The sequence below is a fragment of the Mchenga conophoros genome, linkage group LG15, assembly GCF_057382185.1.
Source record: "Mchenga conophoros isolate Kocher_MC1m ecotype Shallow Benthic linkage group LG15, M_conophoros_male_GT1.1, whole genome shotgun sequence".
NCBI classification, from domain to species: Eukaryota; Metazoa; Chordata; class Actinopteri; order Cichliformes; family Cichlidae; genus Mchenga; species Mchenga conophoros.
The window spans coordinates 34,645,745-34,660,131 of NC_140540.1; the positions used below are offsets into that span (position 1 = coordinate 34,645,745).

At 41.3% G+C, this 14,387-nt stretch overlaps 2 protein-coding genes across 2 annotated transcripts in view; one reads left to right on the plus strand and one right to left on the minus strand.

Moving 5' to 3' along the window:
* The window catches only part of homer3b (homer scaffold protein 3b), a 54,067-nt gene extending 48,532 nt beyond the window's left edge, over positions 1-5,535 (minus strand). The window contains exon 1 of the mRNA XM_085248267.1: positions 5,080-5,535. Coding sequence (XP_085104393.1) covers positions 5,080-5,084 — 5 coding nt within the window. The 5' untranslated portion in view covers positions 5,085-5,535. The remainder of the gene's footprint in view (positions 1-5,079) is intronic.
* Positions 5,536-7,742: 2,207 nt separating this feature from the next.
* On the plus strand, positions 7,743-14,386 carry ddx49 (DEAD (Asp-Glu-Ala-Asp) box polypeptide 49). The gene is made up of 13 exons (XM_085246132.1): positions 7,743-8,010; positions 8,194-8,317; positions 9,283-9,368; positions 9,741-9,862; positions 10,098-10,285; positions 10,740-10,880; positions 11,138-11,213; positions 11,513-11,589; positions 11,775-11,872; positions 11,961-12,035; positions 12,330-12,418; positions 12,603-12,674; positions 14,133-14,386. Exons 1-13 carry the CDS (start codon positions 7,896-7,898, stop codon positions 14,301-14,303), a joined length of 1,434 nt encoding a protein of 477 aa, XP_085102258.1. The 5' UTR covers positions 7,743-7,895; the 3' UTR covers positions 14,304-14,386.
* The last annotated feature ends 1 nt before the right edge of the window (position 14,387 follows it).

Consider the following 14,387-nt stretch of genomic DNA (forward strand, 5'->3'; position numbering starts at 1 on the left):
AAACATACAACTGATTGTCAAGGCCTAGAAGAGAAGAGAGGACTCAACTTTTGTTTCTTTTAAGAGTCCATTATTTGTCAGTGAAGCTTTCATGTGCCTGAGGCCTTTTATACTGACTGTGTTCACTGAGTGGGCAGAGTTGTGTTCAGCCAACCAACAACAGGTTTCTGTGAATGAGGAATGCTGAAAAATATTTCAGTAAAAACAAATTTCCCACACGAGGGACTAATAAAGGTTATCTTATCTTATCTTAAATGTGAAACTCCATGTTTTAAGCTACAAGCGCTAAATTGCTCAAAGAAAGTGTTTCACACAACCCCCCCCCCCCTCCCACCCAAAAAACAGAGCAAAAAAAACAATGAGTTTAACTTGAGTCAAGAATATCCACAGTATATTTTTACATCACAACATTTTTTTAACATTTGTAGTTATTTTAAACACCGAGGCTTAACATGCAAAACATGCCAAGAGCTCGTACAACACGATGCACTTGCAAGACAATCCAGCAGCACATGGAACAGCTGAGCCGCGACAAAGTGTGTGACAGGACGACAGCATGATAAAAGGGACACCAGGTGATGACAGCGAGGGCAGCACAACATGCTGACAACATTTGCACATCACGACAAGCATGAAACCTCCACTCTGCGAATCACATCTTACAGCTTGTTACAGTTTCCACAGATACCGAGCAGAGGATTAACACGATGGGGAGGATGAGATGAGGGTGGATTTTGTTCAAAGGCAAATAAATATTTAATGAAGCAGGGATGGGAGAATTGATCCCCAATGTATTAATACCTGATGTCTTATTTTGGAGAATCAAAAAAAAAAAACCTAACTGTAAAAATTCACAATTTCATGATGTAATGGTGACATTTCCATTAATAGCTGCCCTACTTTAAATTTTACAAGCGTCCCTATATTCATACTGAGCTACTTTTTACACTTTTTTTTTTAAACCAAATAATATTAATAGATACCAAACTTATACGCTTTGAATACCCCAGGCGTTTGTAATTAAGCAGCTTCTGCTGAGTGAAAGGTACACACAGTGACCTAAAGCTCAGCATTAATTGGTAGGAGGTATCACCCATCCCTATCAGACAGAGCAACAACACAGAGACAGCGGTGTGTTTGTACCTCTCTCGGTGTAGCGGGTACATTTTACAGCTGGCAGACCACTCCTCTGCAGCAGAACAAGAAGGAGATAGTTCAAGTTATAAGGTGAAGCATAAAACCTGCTGATCTTACCAGCCACTGCTTCAGGGGGTCCACATCAAGAGGTTGGGACATTGTGTAAAATGTCAGTGAAAGCAGAATACCGTGATCCGCAGATCTCATAAACCCATGTTTTATTCACAACAGACATTTTACTATTTCAGGAAAAATATTAGCTCATTTTGAATTTGATGGCAGCGACACGTCAATAAGTTGGGACAGGGCCATGTTTACCACTGTGTAGCATGCCCTCTTCTTTTAACAACAGTCTGTAAATGTCTAGGAACTGAGGAGGAATGTTGTCCCATTCTTGTCTGATACAGGACTTCTCAAAGTGTCTTCTTTCTTGTATTTTTGGTTTCAAGATGCTCTAATTGTTCTCAGTTGGTGAAATTTGGTCTCTACTGCAGGCAGCTCAGACTTCTACTATAAAGCAATGCTGTAATAGATGCAGTGTGTCGTTTAGTATTGTCTTAATGAAATATGCAAGGCCTTCCTTGAGAAAGACATGTGGATGGGAGCATTATATTGCATGTACACTTTTCAGCATTATTTGATGCCTTTCCAGATGCACATGCTGCCAATTCCGTAGGCACTGATGTAGTGATGAGTGTTGATAACAAGCCGGATAGTCCTTCTCCTCTTAAATCCAGAACAGTGTCCATGTTTTCCCAGAAGAATTTAAAATTTTGATTTGTCTGACCACAGAACATTTTCCCAGTTTTCCTCTATCCATTTTTAGTGAGCTTTGCCCAGAGAAAATGGCAGCATTTCTGGATTATGTTGACATATGCCTCTTCTTTGCATCATAGACCTTTAACTTGCATTTGTGCATGCAGACAGTGATTTCTGGAAGTGTTGCTGAACCCATGCAGCGATTTCCATGAAAGAATCATATCTGTTTTTAATGCAATGCTGTATGAGGGACAGAAGATCATAGGCACCCTGTATTGATTTTCAGCCTAGTCCCTTGTGCACAGCGATTTCTCCAGACACTGAATATTTTTGAATTATATTATGTACTGTAAATGAGGAGACATTTAAAAGTCTTCATATTTTTTCATTAAATGCAGACCTGTTGCCAAATGTCATTATGGCAAAATGTTGTTTCCTTTCAGTAACACTTACTTTTTCAGCATTTTGTTGCCCCGATCCAACGTTTATGAGATGTTTTGCTGCCAATAAATTCAAAATGAGCTAACATTTTCCATGGAAGAGTAAAAGTGTTACAATTATTTGGAACTGGGGAGGTTGTTGTACTTATCAACAGTACCAAGAGAACATGATCATATCCTGCACAAAACACTTCAAGGATCATAAATAAGATAAGATAACCTTTATTAGTCCCACACGTGGGAAATTTGTTTGTGGTAAAAACAAAGAATTTCATTTAGGTTAGACCTGCTTAAAAACACACATGAAAAAGACTTACACTTAAGACCACAGCTCCATTTAAAAATAGTACTTATACATAGTCCTTGTGTCATTAACACACAATAAACCCATTCATTAGGCTCCTCCAAATGCTGCCCGAAAATGCAGATTTTCTGAACCATTTTTAATGTATTGCTGTTGCCGAGCATTGATGTTGAATTAATAGAAACTGGTCATAAACTTCACCCTGTCTAAATCTGCAGCCTGTTACCTCAAGCTAGAAGGTGTTCATTATATCAAGACTGCATCTCCATCCATTTCCAGGCTACCCATGTCAGAGGATAAGAACAAGAACTCCAAGACAAGCAGCACGGCTTGAAAGCACCTGTGTGAAAATTCATTTGGTTTATGGACCTGAAGCGACTCTTAATCAAGACTCTGCTCCATCTGTCAAGTGTGCAGAAGAGCTGCAGGCCGTCTCTGGATATTATGAGTTCTGCAGACTCCTGTTTGAGAGTACACGGTGGCCCAGTGACTAAATCTAGCTTTTTTTCTCCTTTTTTGCCATTTGGCCCAGGTGACTGAATCCTGCTGCCTCTCTGCTGCTCAGAGGGATGAAGCAGAGTTGATGCCTGGCTTAAGCTCTGACAGTGAAAATGCATCAAACACAGGCCATCGGAGCAGATGTTTGCTTGTTTGTTACTGTCAGAGGACCATTTCCCCGCTGGCATCAACAGAGTGGATACAGTCTACTTTAAGCTTTTAGCGTTGACACTGTGGCACAATGCCACCCTGACTGGGGTTGGGTATTTAGTTCCTAATCTGACTTTTATTGACAGTAACACATTCCAGTGCACCCTCTCCATCTCACACATGGAAAACACGACAGCAAAAGAAACATTTGTGGTTTCAAAGCCCTGAAACCACAAATATTTCCATGACTTTGAAACCTCGAACCTTCAAACCTAAGAATTGAATGTGTGGGTGCTTTACAGCAGTTTGCAATCACTTTGTAAAAGTACTCCAATCACTGCACTAACACAAGTGAAATATTACAATTCATACTGGAATTTCAGGTATGTATAGCTACTTGTTGTTGGCCAGTTTACTTTATTTATTTTTTTAATGGTAATTGTAAACAAAAAAAGAAAAGGTGCCGCTCAGGTGCGTCCTCGGACTATGCACCGCCACATAAATGTTAACCTGACCAACTCAATTTTGGCCCTGGATCCAACCAAATAAATAAAAGAAAATATTAAGCTCAATGAAAAACTGTTCAAATCTGAGTTTCCTGGATGACAGTTGTCTTACAGTGCAGATTTCTAGTCTTTTCCATTATCACATATTTTCCATCCATCTTCTTCTGACTATCTGGATCCGGGGTCACAGGGCAGCACTTTTAGCAGATATGCCCAAAAGTCCCTCTCCTCTCTCCAGACACCTCTTCAAGCTCGACCCTGAGGCATTTCCAAGCCAAATATTTTGCTGGCAAGAAAATAAATGTTCTTGAAATGTATTTTAGATCACATTTTAGCTGTATAGGAGCACACGTTTTAGGAAATGGGGTCTAATCTGAGCAGTAAACGGGTAAATATCGGCACTGTTGCATTACTGTGCACTGAGAACGATTACATTAAGTAGTTTAGACTGCAAATAAATAGAATGTAAAACCACAATAATGCAATAATGCAGTGAAATCGGATCCTCCTGCGGGTGCCAGCTTATCGTGGCGCATCAGTGAAATCACATTAAAGATAAAAGATGATGCTCTCGTGCTTTGCATTCATTTAAGGAGCATCTTAAAGCGCCATATAAGTCTCCCAGAGGTTGGAAGCTAACAGCTTGGACTCTGGTAGTGGGAAGAGGGTTCAGGTGTATCTGAAGCCTAGCTGGAGACCTGCACGTATAATTGAACACACGCAAACACACTGACAGAGTTAATGAGATTGAGCGCAGCATGACACCAACAGCATCCCAATAAAAGCCACCCAGGATCCCCTGCAACAGAATCAGCCTGCAGACTCGCTCTTCAGTGAGGAGGAACAGAATAGAGGAAGTCTCAGCAGTTGGAGCATTTAAATGACCTCCGTGTGCGTCATCATAAAAAATTACCATTACTTTTAAACAAACCGCCAGCGTGACAGCCAGACGGTTACATGTAATGCGATTATCTTCGTTGGCACAGCGGTCAAAAAAATAAGAGTTTTGATCAAAATAAGTTGGGATCTACGTTTCAAATTAAAGACTCCTTTCTCGCTCAGCAGCTACCGGGATGTAAACAAAGAAAACAGCAGACTGTCACGTGTGAACTAACGGTAGAATTGCTCCAAAAGCTTGTACAAGATGCCGTCCAACGGAATCAAAAACCCACGTCGTCAGAAACGAAACTACTTCGTCACAAAGTTCACATTCAGCTTTTCTTTTTTTCTTTTTTTAAATCAACACTTGAAGAGAAAAAATTTCAGACACAAAACCACAACTTACCCCATGCTCCGAGGATTTAGATGTTATTTTGGAGGTTAAATCCACTCCTAATTTCCCTCTCGCCAAAAAGATTTTTCCTTTCCTAAAACCCTGGACGTAAGTTACATTTCTGAAAAAAAAAAAAAGACAAATCACTTCCGACTCCAGATTCCTCCAGTTTCCCCTCCAACAGTACTCCTCTCCGCTCAAGTCAGTTGCACTCCAGCCCGCCTGCCCTTCTTTGTCCGCGGGGTTTCCACAGCCAAGAACACCGCGAAACTGTCGTATCCGTGCGTAATTACGCACCGCAAACGTTTGGCTCTGCTTTGCGGCTCGGACAGACGGACGAATGTCGATGAAAAGTCGGGCAGCACAGTGCTCTTGGCTCAAACCTCCTCCAGGACTTGTGTGCTGCGCTCCCCTCCTACCACTGTGCCAGATCACACTGGGATTCCATTCAACTATTTCTGTGGGACCGCGGGGTCTCCACAGTGCCATCTAACGGGCTCCGTGGAAATGACTCCTCATTATTCCGACTGTTCATTTATATGCCAGAATAAGAACTATGTCAAAATGACATAGTTATAGCCTTAAATCCCCCGCCCCGATAGCTATTTACGACAAAAGCTTAAGCAAACAATCAGTCATGATGCGCACTGCTGCACTTGATGTGTTAATCTCATGTCAAACCAGATTATGGTGAGTATGGAGATGTTTATAAAGAGCTATATGGTAATCCCAATTATTTCAAATCAGTATAGAAATGTACAAATATATGCCAGATTAGATTAGAGCTTTTTTGTTTTGTTTTTTAAACTCAGATGCAGGCATTAAGCCTCTGAAAACTGAGAGCAATTGCTGTAGTTTTTATAGCCATATTGGATCTCCTGAGACTAAGTCTATTCACGCCCTCCTTTGTTGTATTTTTCCATTTCATAATTTGCCAAATGCTTTCAGTGCATCGCCGATCTGGGATATAGACAGGTCGGTTAAGTGCTACACAGTCGGTTTCTTTTTGGAAAAGCAAAACTTGTTTGCACCATTTTGCTTTCTTGTTAAAGTTCTATATTTCCCCCTAAAAGTGCTGGAAATATTTCTGTGTGCTTAGAAAGAGTCTCCACTGATTTATCTGCATGAATATAGGCTGAACATGGGAGACTGGAGCCTCAAGTGTGGTGGAAGAGCAATGGGAGCGCTAATCATGTTGCTCAGTGGGCTGTTACAGCGATGCAGCTGACTGCGCCTCTGTGCTGCAGGGAGGCAGCAGGGAACATCGGATCCTCGCCTTTGCATTCAAGCAATTTTCCTTTTAATTTAGAGAGACACTTTTCACTCGGTCCAAGGCAGTTTGCAGCACAGCTGGACGGTCTGGACAGGATGGAGCTAAACCTTCAGGCCTTTGCCTTTAACACACAGGGCATTAATCACCTCTGGCAGCCCGGTGTACAGACACAGATGGGTTTTTCTTGGTGAAGCTTCTTCTGCCTCTCTAGTCAAGCAGTAACTGAATTAACTCACACTGTCCTTCGCAAGCCCACAGTGGCAGGTGAAGAAAATACTCGCATGATCATCTGCAAGACATTAACAAATAAATCTATGCAGAGAATCAAATCTTGGATTTTGAAAGGAGATTCTGGAGTTTTCCATGTGAGACTGCTGCAGTTCTGCGCAGCGCAGAAGCACAGAGAGCCAGGAAAAAGTCAAGGTTTAAGTTCAAGGTTTATGCCCAAGCAGATCAGGATACGTGGCTGACTGCAAAGCCTCTAAAACCCACACGGACCACCTTCTGATAATAAAAAAACATTTTCTGACTGATGTGAAATTTAACAAGTTCTGACCAGAGAAAGTGTATTTTTATGATGCCTGTGAAAGATTCCCTTCATCTTGCTGGTCATTAATCACACGTGACAATACACCACGAAGCGATCAGTCTGACACAATCTGCCACATAGAGAAAATAACAGGTTTTTATCGATCTGAAACTTTGTCTCACTTCATCATTGTGACGTGAATGGCGAGAACTTTACGACAGGTGATCTCTCAGAACCCTGAAGGCTTGTGTTTCACAATAAAAACAAAATCTTAGAAATCCGGGTAAATATATATATTACTGTAAAGATTGGGGATTTACAGATAGGCACATTTTATTCAATATTTCCTTTAAATGTGCGCTGCAAAGACAAAGTAGAGACAGCCCAGCTCTACAATGAAAATGCTGAGGCTCTGGCAGGTTCAGAGGTCAATACAAATCTGTAGTGCTGGACACAAAGAACTCGAAACCTGGCAAAGCGTCAAGCTCCACTACGTGTGCATATTTCTTTGTGAATATGCAACGTTTAATTAAACTGAGTCTTACAAAGGGGGCCCAAGGTCTCATATATAGTTTCATTACATTACATCATTATTTAGGCACATAAGAACGCTCTGCATGTTCCTGCTTTAATTTTAATGCGTTAAAAACGCTGAATGATGCGCATGTCACAGAGAAACAGCTCATATATGAAGGGTCAGCTTTAGCATCGTTCCAGAATAGATGAGATTGGATTTCTGTGGGGACAGAAATAAATTAACCGATCTATCAACTTTTTTTTTTTTTTTTTTTTTGCTCCACTCTCTGCTTTCAGTGTCGTTCGCTACACCGACCAGGAGATGGCAGCAACGCGCACTTTCCTCCAGTGAAGAAGACGCATTCTTGTTACGTAATCAGAAAGCGCCCGCGGACCTGATACACGAGGATGTGTTAGTGTTTACTGAAATAAGAGTATTTTAGCGATTCTTTTATCAAAACGCGTCCACAGCTGATCTCACCGAGCTTCAGAGGACGAGGTAAATCAGAAATGGGCGACTTTTCCTCCCTCGGTCTGTCAGACTGGCTGGTTAAACAGTGTAAACAGCTGGGAATCAACAAACCCACTCCAGTCCAGGAAAACTGCATGCCAGCTATCCTCCAAGGTAAGACGGGGCGGGGATACTGTCACATATATGCTTGTAATACCTGCCGGAGGATCTCTGAGTAACTGTTAAGCTGGTGTTGAGGATGTCTGGAAGACTTTCTCTGTTATTTACACAGCGGAGGTGGACTTCCTCGGCAGCTCTACATTTGCTCCATCACTATTGAGGTGTTTCTTTCCACAGGTCGGGATTGTATGGGCTGTGCCAAGACCGGCAGTGGGAAAACAGCAGCGTTCGTGTTGCCAGTGCTGCAGAAACTCTCAGAGGACCCGTACGGCATCTTCTGCCTGGTGCTCACTCCTACCAGGTCAGTGCAGGGGACAGATGTGAGCATCCAGAGTCTCAGTAATGCCTCATCAGACAAGCTGTAATAATGTTTTTTACCAAGGATATTTCCTCCATGTTTGTATTTTATTTTAGTTCGTTTTCAAGTTCACAAAGTCATTTTAATTAGTTTACATTTTTCCAAAAGTCTAGCTAAATTTAGGTAACTAACTTCTTTCATATCTAGTTTTATTATACATTATAATAACCTCGATGTACATTCAAGATTCATGGTGATAATTGAGAATCACTGGGTTGGTGCATAAATACTATTTTGTGCTGTGTTATCTTCATTTTCACAGATTTAACTAAAGAAATGGGAAAAAATGTGTTTTTAATTACAGGCAGCTGGTAACAAAGTGCTTAAAGATTCGGTTTAAAATTGCTTCGTTGATCAGCCTGTTGTGTGTAGTGTTGGGCTCGTAGTTTTAAAAAAGCAGTACACGTTGCTCTTTGCTTCTCTTAAAAGTAATGCAGTACTTTGCTTAGTTGCACGTCAGAGAAAGTAATTTGGTAAACTGCTTTTTTTCTCACAGGCAAGTTACTCTGTAGTAATTATAACTGCAATATGATTACTGAATTTATTAGAGTTACTAAGTTACTGAAAAATCTAATGTTATTCCATTAACACGTTACTTTGGAGCGTGTTATTCTAATACTGGTTCATCCTTTGAGCTAAGTGTCTCCTTTATCCTTGAATGAGTCATAGGTCAGTGTTGGCTTAACAAACCAAAAACATTCATCTGAAAATGATCAGTTACAAGGACTAGAGTGAAAATGAGTGAAAAGCAGGCCAATGAGTAACTCTGAAAGACCTTCAGAAAGCCCAAAGAACTATTGTTTAAGACCACTTTAAAAAAAAAAAAGAAATACGAGAAAGTCTGATCCTTGGAAACAAAATATAAAGAAATGAGGGGTCGTTCAAGATTTTTACACACATTTTTACAGGGAGCTGGCCTATCAGATTGCAGAGCAGTTCCGAGTCCTGGGGAAACCTTTGGGTCTGAAAGAATGCATCATCGTCGGTGGAATGGGTAACTACTTTCTTATTTCTGGGTTGAGGTTTTTGTTTTTTTGTTTTTTGCAACAACAAAAAAAAGAAAAGAATAAACATCAGAGATTCTTTCTCCCTGAAATCTCTCATCAGTATTTTTGAAGCAAATAATTGAGCAGCTGACCTTTAATCAGAGTGTAAAAATGTGCCAGATTTACCTGTTTCTGTTGTGCTTTGAGTGAATTTATTCCACCTGTGCAGAATTCACAGTTCACCGTTAAAGGTGGGAGTCCTGCTCAAAATGTGATGATGCTCAGCTGCAGGAACCAAACAGTGTTGCCATTTTCCATGAACTTGGTTTGCTTTTGTCTGATACTCGTGCTCTGTGCTGACTCTGCTGTGTTGTGGGCAGACATGGTGACCCAGGCCCTGGAGCTGTCCAACCAACCACATGTAGTCGTAGCAACGCCAGGCCGACTAGCCGATCACATCCGCAGCTCCAACACCTTCAGCATGAAGAGGATCCAGTTCTTGGTGAGTTCACCGAAACTCCAGATCCAATGATAAGATTATTGTTATTACATAAACTTCTGTTTATATGAAGTACTTATGTCACGTACAAGTTGTAATCTTTCACCAGTGTGCACACTGTTTAGTATTTTTCCACCTTGTGGAGCCACAGTTAGATGTTCAGTAACTGTGATGTAATTGGATATAATATCTCCTGGTTTTAGTGACTGTTTGTGTGTCTCCTTTTTGTCTGTGGCAGATTTTGGATGAAGCAGACCGGCTGCTGGAGCAGGGCTGTACCGACTTCACCAAAGACCTGGAGGTGATCCTGGAGATCCTGCCGGCCAAGCGTCAGACGATGCTGTTCAGCGCCACATTGACCGACACCCTGCAGGAGCTGAAGAGCATCGCCATGAACGAACCGTTCTTCTGGGAGAGCAAATCGGAGTGAGTGACCTGCATCTGTCTCGCGATTTGCAGGTTATTCATGGTCCAGTGAGAAATCGAATAAAACTGTTAGCAGGGTTCAGATTGGGAAACGGCGTGTGCAGATTTTCACCGGATACGTTCACAGAAAACTAAAAGAAACGATGTAAAATGTGAAAGTGTGTACAGAATAAAACAGCAGCTCAGCAGCTGAGCTTTATGTTCTCTGTTCAGCTTTACATGTTTTCTCCTCCTGGTGAGGTTAAATCTGTTTTCTGATCTCGGTGGGCAGAAAAAGGTAATAGAATCTAACTGTGCATGAGCGCTGTGTCACAGAGGCTCCACAGTGTTCAGTTGTTTCATCACCTGATGTTTCTGAAGCCCCGTCACCTTCAGCGATGCTGTCTGTTATATTTTTGAAATATCAAATCTAATCAGTGGTCAGTGATTTATCTTTTGTTATTGATGTTGTCAGAACACGAACGGTAGAGGAGCTGGACCAGAGATACATCCTCACTCCAGAGAAGGTGAAGGACGCCTACCTGGTTCATCTGATCCAGACATTCACCGATGAGCATGATGATTGGTCCATCATCATTTTTACCAACACGTGCAAGTAAGAAGCCACGAGGGGTTCAGCATCCTGTGTGCACATTTACAGATTAAAGCAAGGCGGTGCTGTTTTATGAAGCACAGTCTGGACTGTGATCATTAATTTTCCACATGTTATAACATATATTTGATTTAGAAGAGGAAAAAAAAGATCATATGAATGATGTAAAACTTCTGCGTGCAGGTCTTTGAGTGTTCTCGCCTTTTTGTAGCTGTGGTTATGCTCACGTCGCACTGAATACATTTTCTTGACCAATTCAGGAGCTGTCAGATCCTCACCATGATGCTGCGGGAGTTTAACTTTCCAACCATCTCTCTGCACTCCATGATGAAACAGGTGAGGCTTGTGTGAACAGCAGCAAGGGCACAAACTGACATCAGCAGGGGGCCTGCTGAGACATTTTAAGGGCAGCTTCTTTGCAATGACAGCTGAGTGAGGTGCAGTCAATTAACTTTGCACCTACAAAGCATTTGACTTTGCTTTCTGTGTTGGAGATTTCACAATTCCTCAGAGGTCCTCTACAAATATCTGGGAATTATATTTGTGTCATTAAAGGGACAAAGAGTCTGTTGAAAAGCTTTTTATAGTAGATAAATGAACCCGCAGAATAACAGACTGTGCTTTTTGTTCTTCAGAAACAACGATTTGCAAACCTCGCCAAGTTCAAAGCCAGCGTCTACAAAATCCTGATAGCGACTGATGTAGCTGCCAGGTGAGAATGCACACAGAGCATTGGAAAGAAATGAAAAGGCCACATTTTTATGACTCTAATCAACAAATCTGACACAAACATTATGTAGTGTGAGCCTGTTTAAGGCTTCTGTCACTCCTCAATGGAGACACCACAAAGCATTTCAATGCAGAAACATGCGTTTTCCTGTTACTTCCCACCCACAGGGGTTTGGATATCCCAACTGTCCAGGTCGTCATTAATCACAACACCCCCGGCCTTCCCAAGATCTACATCCACAGAGTCGGGCGAACAGCCAGAGCAGGTTTTGTTTCTGGTTCTTTTTTTCTTCTGAAATCGTCTTCCTCGCGACATAAACACCACTCATACACTGTGATGTTTTCCTCCTGCAGGGAGGAACGGAGTGTCCATCACGCTGGTCACGCAGTACGACATCCACCTGATTCACTCCATCGAAGAACAGATTCGTAAGTCGCATCTAGGGCTCAGTTTAAAGACCTGTGAATAAAGCTGGTAGGAAAGCTGCACCTCAGGATAGATTGTAGTCCATCGGTAACATTAATAAGTAAAACATGTAAAACTTTTGACTTTTAGAGATTGTATTTTATCTTAAACTTGGATGTTTGCACAATTTCTGATTGCAAAAGAGATTAGATAATGATTTTTGCTTTTTGAGATCTACAGCTCATCACCATCTTGTAAATATCACAAAGTGTGTGTGTGTGTGTGTGTTTAAACACTGGCCTCTCGTCTTCTTACAGAAACCAAGCTGAAGGAATATCCTGTGGAGGAGAAGGAAGTCCTGAAGATCCTCACCCAGGTCAACGTGACCCGGCGGGAGTGTGAGATAGTACGGATGTTTTATCACTTATGCTCACCTCTTGCTTTTCACTGTGCTGAATCCAGTTAAAGTGGAACATCGCTGTTGTTTCACACGATGACTGACAGTCTGAAAATTGTCCCGTTAGTCAGGGATGCCTGTTTTGAACCTGCCTCACCAGTTAAGTGTTTTCACTGTAAACTCCATGTTGCAGAAACTCGAGTCAACAGACTTTGATGAGAAAAAAGAGATCAACAAGAGGAAACAGCTGATCCTGGAGGGGAAGGTGAGTGCAGCCTCTTAGTGAACTATTTAAACATTATTCTGTTTTTGATTAGAAGCATCATTATTATATTTTTAAGTCGAGTTGAACGTCTGAACAACAGTGAGGCGTTATTTTCCAGATCTCGGGGTGACTGCTACTTAGGCAGAAGTGACAAAATAATTTTAATAGTTTGATATAAATATAAATAGTAAAACTAGACTAGAGTCTATGAAAGGTCTGTAAAAAAATAAACAGCTTCTTATAAACTCTGAAATTTTTATGAGTCATGCTTGATGCCTTTTACTTCACATTTAAGGTTGATTGAAGATCATAAACATTCAGAACAGCAGCGTTACACATCAACTCGCCAAAACTATGAATACGAGACAAATTAAATGTTATCCAGTATTTGACCGTCTCCTGATGACATCACCTACTCCTGAAGGGTGAACGGCAAAGCAAGATTAATGACTCGGTGAGCTCTTTTTACCGGGCTAAATCGCCATGGTAACTTATGCTGAATACATCACCTGTGCACGATGTTTTAGCCAAGTTTTAGTTTAAAATGAGCTGGATTTTTTTTAAAATTATTATTTTTCATTTATTTACAGGATACTGTGTGATATAGATTATGAAGGAATAATATATGCAACTAAAATTAGAGCTAGCTATAAAGTTCCACCAGTGCAAACTGTGTGTAAGTCTTTTATAGTGCTGTAATTGCAGCTGCTGGAGCAAAATTGACGATGGCATTTGTCACAGCACACAATATTTTGCTGCGAGGCTGTCGGAAAGTAACCTGTGACTAAATACATCCAGTTTAAAGTTTCGGAGCTCTGATGTTCACCTGACATAAAGAAGTGAAGCGCAGGATTCAAGTAAATTAAATCAAGTTGAAATGTTTTTATTTGACGAGTCTGCCTTGCAGCAGTGTTGCATTTAACTGTTACATTTTTTTTGTTCTTTCATCACCGTTGTGATGACAACGTAATGTAACAGTAATGAGAGCCCACACAGAGCATGAAGCAGAGAACATTTAATAACCACTCTGTCATCTCTGATTGGGGTTCTGTATCTTGTCAAGCCAGCGACTACAACACAGCTGTGGTCGCTGAGGGTCAAAGGTTACGCTGCTCACACTCACAGGCAGTAGCTTTTTTTGGCCATGTCTACTTTTAGTATGGATTCTCTACAAGAGAAAATCCATCATAAGTGTCCAGCGCCCTTCTGCAGCGGAGAACTGATGGAATAACCAGTACGTGTTATTACGACCATGTGCATAACTAGCCTGTGTGAAACAAGCCTTTAGTAGCAGTGTGATGTTTTGGCTGCACAGGTGTAATGAATATGGACACACATGATAGCAGCAGGCACCTCTCTATTCACCGTGTTTTAAATAGAGTGCCTAAAATACCTGGTACCTGCCCTACGGTGAGTTTGGCATTCTGGTATTCAAGAAGTCATTTCCTGCCATTTCAGGATCCAGAGCTGGAGGCCAAAAGGAAAGCTGAGCTGGAGAAGATCAGGAGCCAGAAGAAGAAGTTCAAACAGAAAATCCAGGAGAGCATTCAGAAACAGAAACAGCTAAAAAAGAAACTGATGAAGAGAAGACAGACGAAAAAGAAAGAGGCGGCGCAGGCAACTGCATGAAAACCGCCTCATGTATATACTGCACACTGTATAATAACCTGTAATATTTGTACCTGCAAATAAAATTCAAGCCACAGAAACAAC

What these genes read in the sequence shown, in the direction of transcription:
- ddx49 (XM_085246132.1), top strand. Translation starts at nt 7,896, where the DNA reads ATGGGCGACTTTTCCTCCCTCGGTCTGTCAGACTGGCTGGTTAAACAG. An exon ending in CATCATCGTCGGTGGAATGG is followed by an intron (nt 9,369 to 9,740) that starts GTAACTACTTTC and finishes TGTTGTGGGCAG; the next exon opens with ACATGGTGACCCAGGCCCTG. An exon ending in CTCCATCGAAGAACAGATTC is followed by an intron (nt 12,036 to 12,329) that starts GTAAGTCGCATC and finishes GTCTTCTTACAG; the next exon opens with AAACCAAGCTGAAGGAATAT.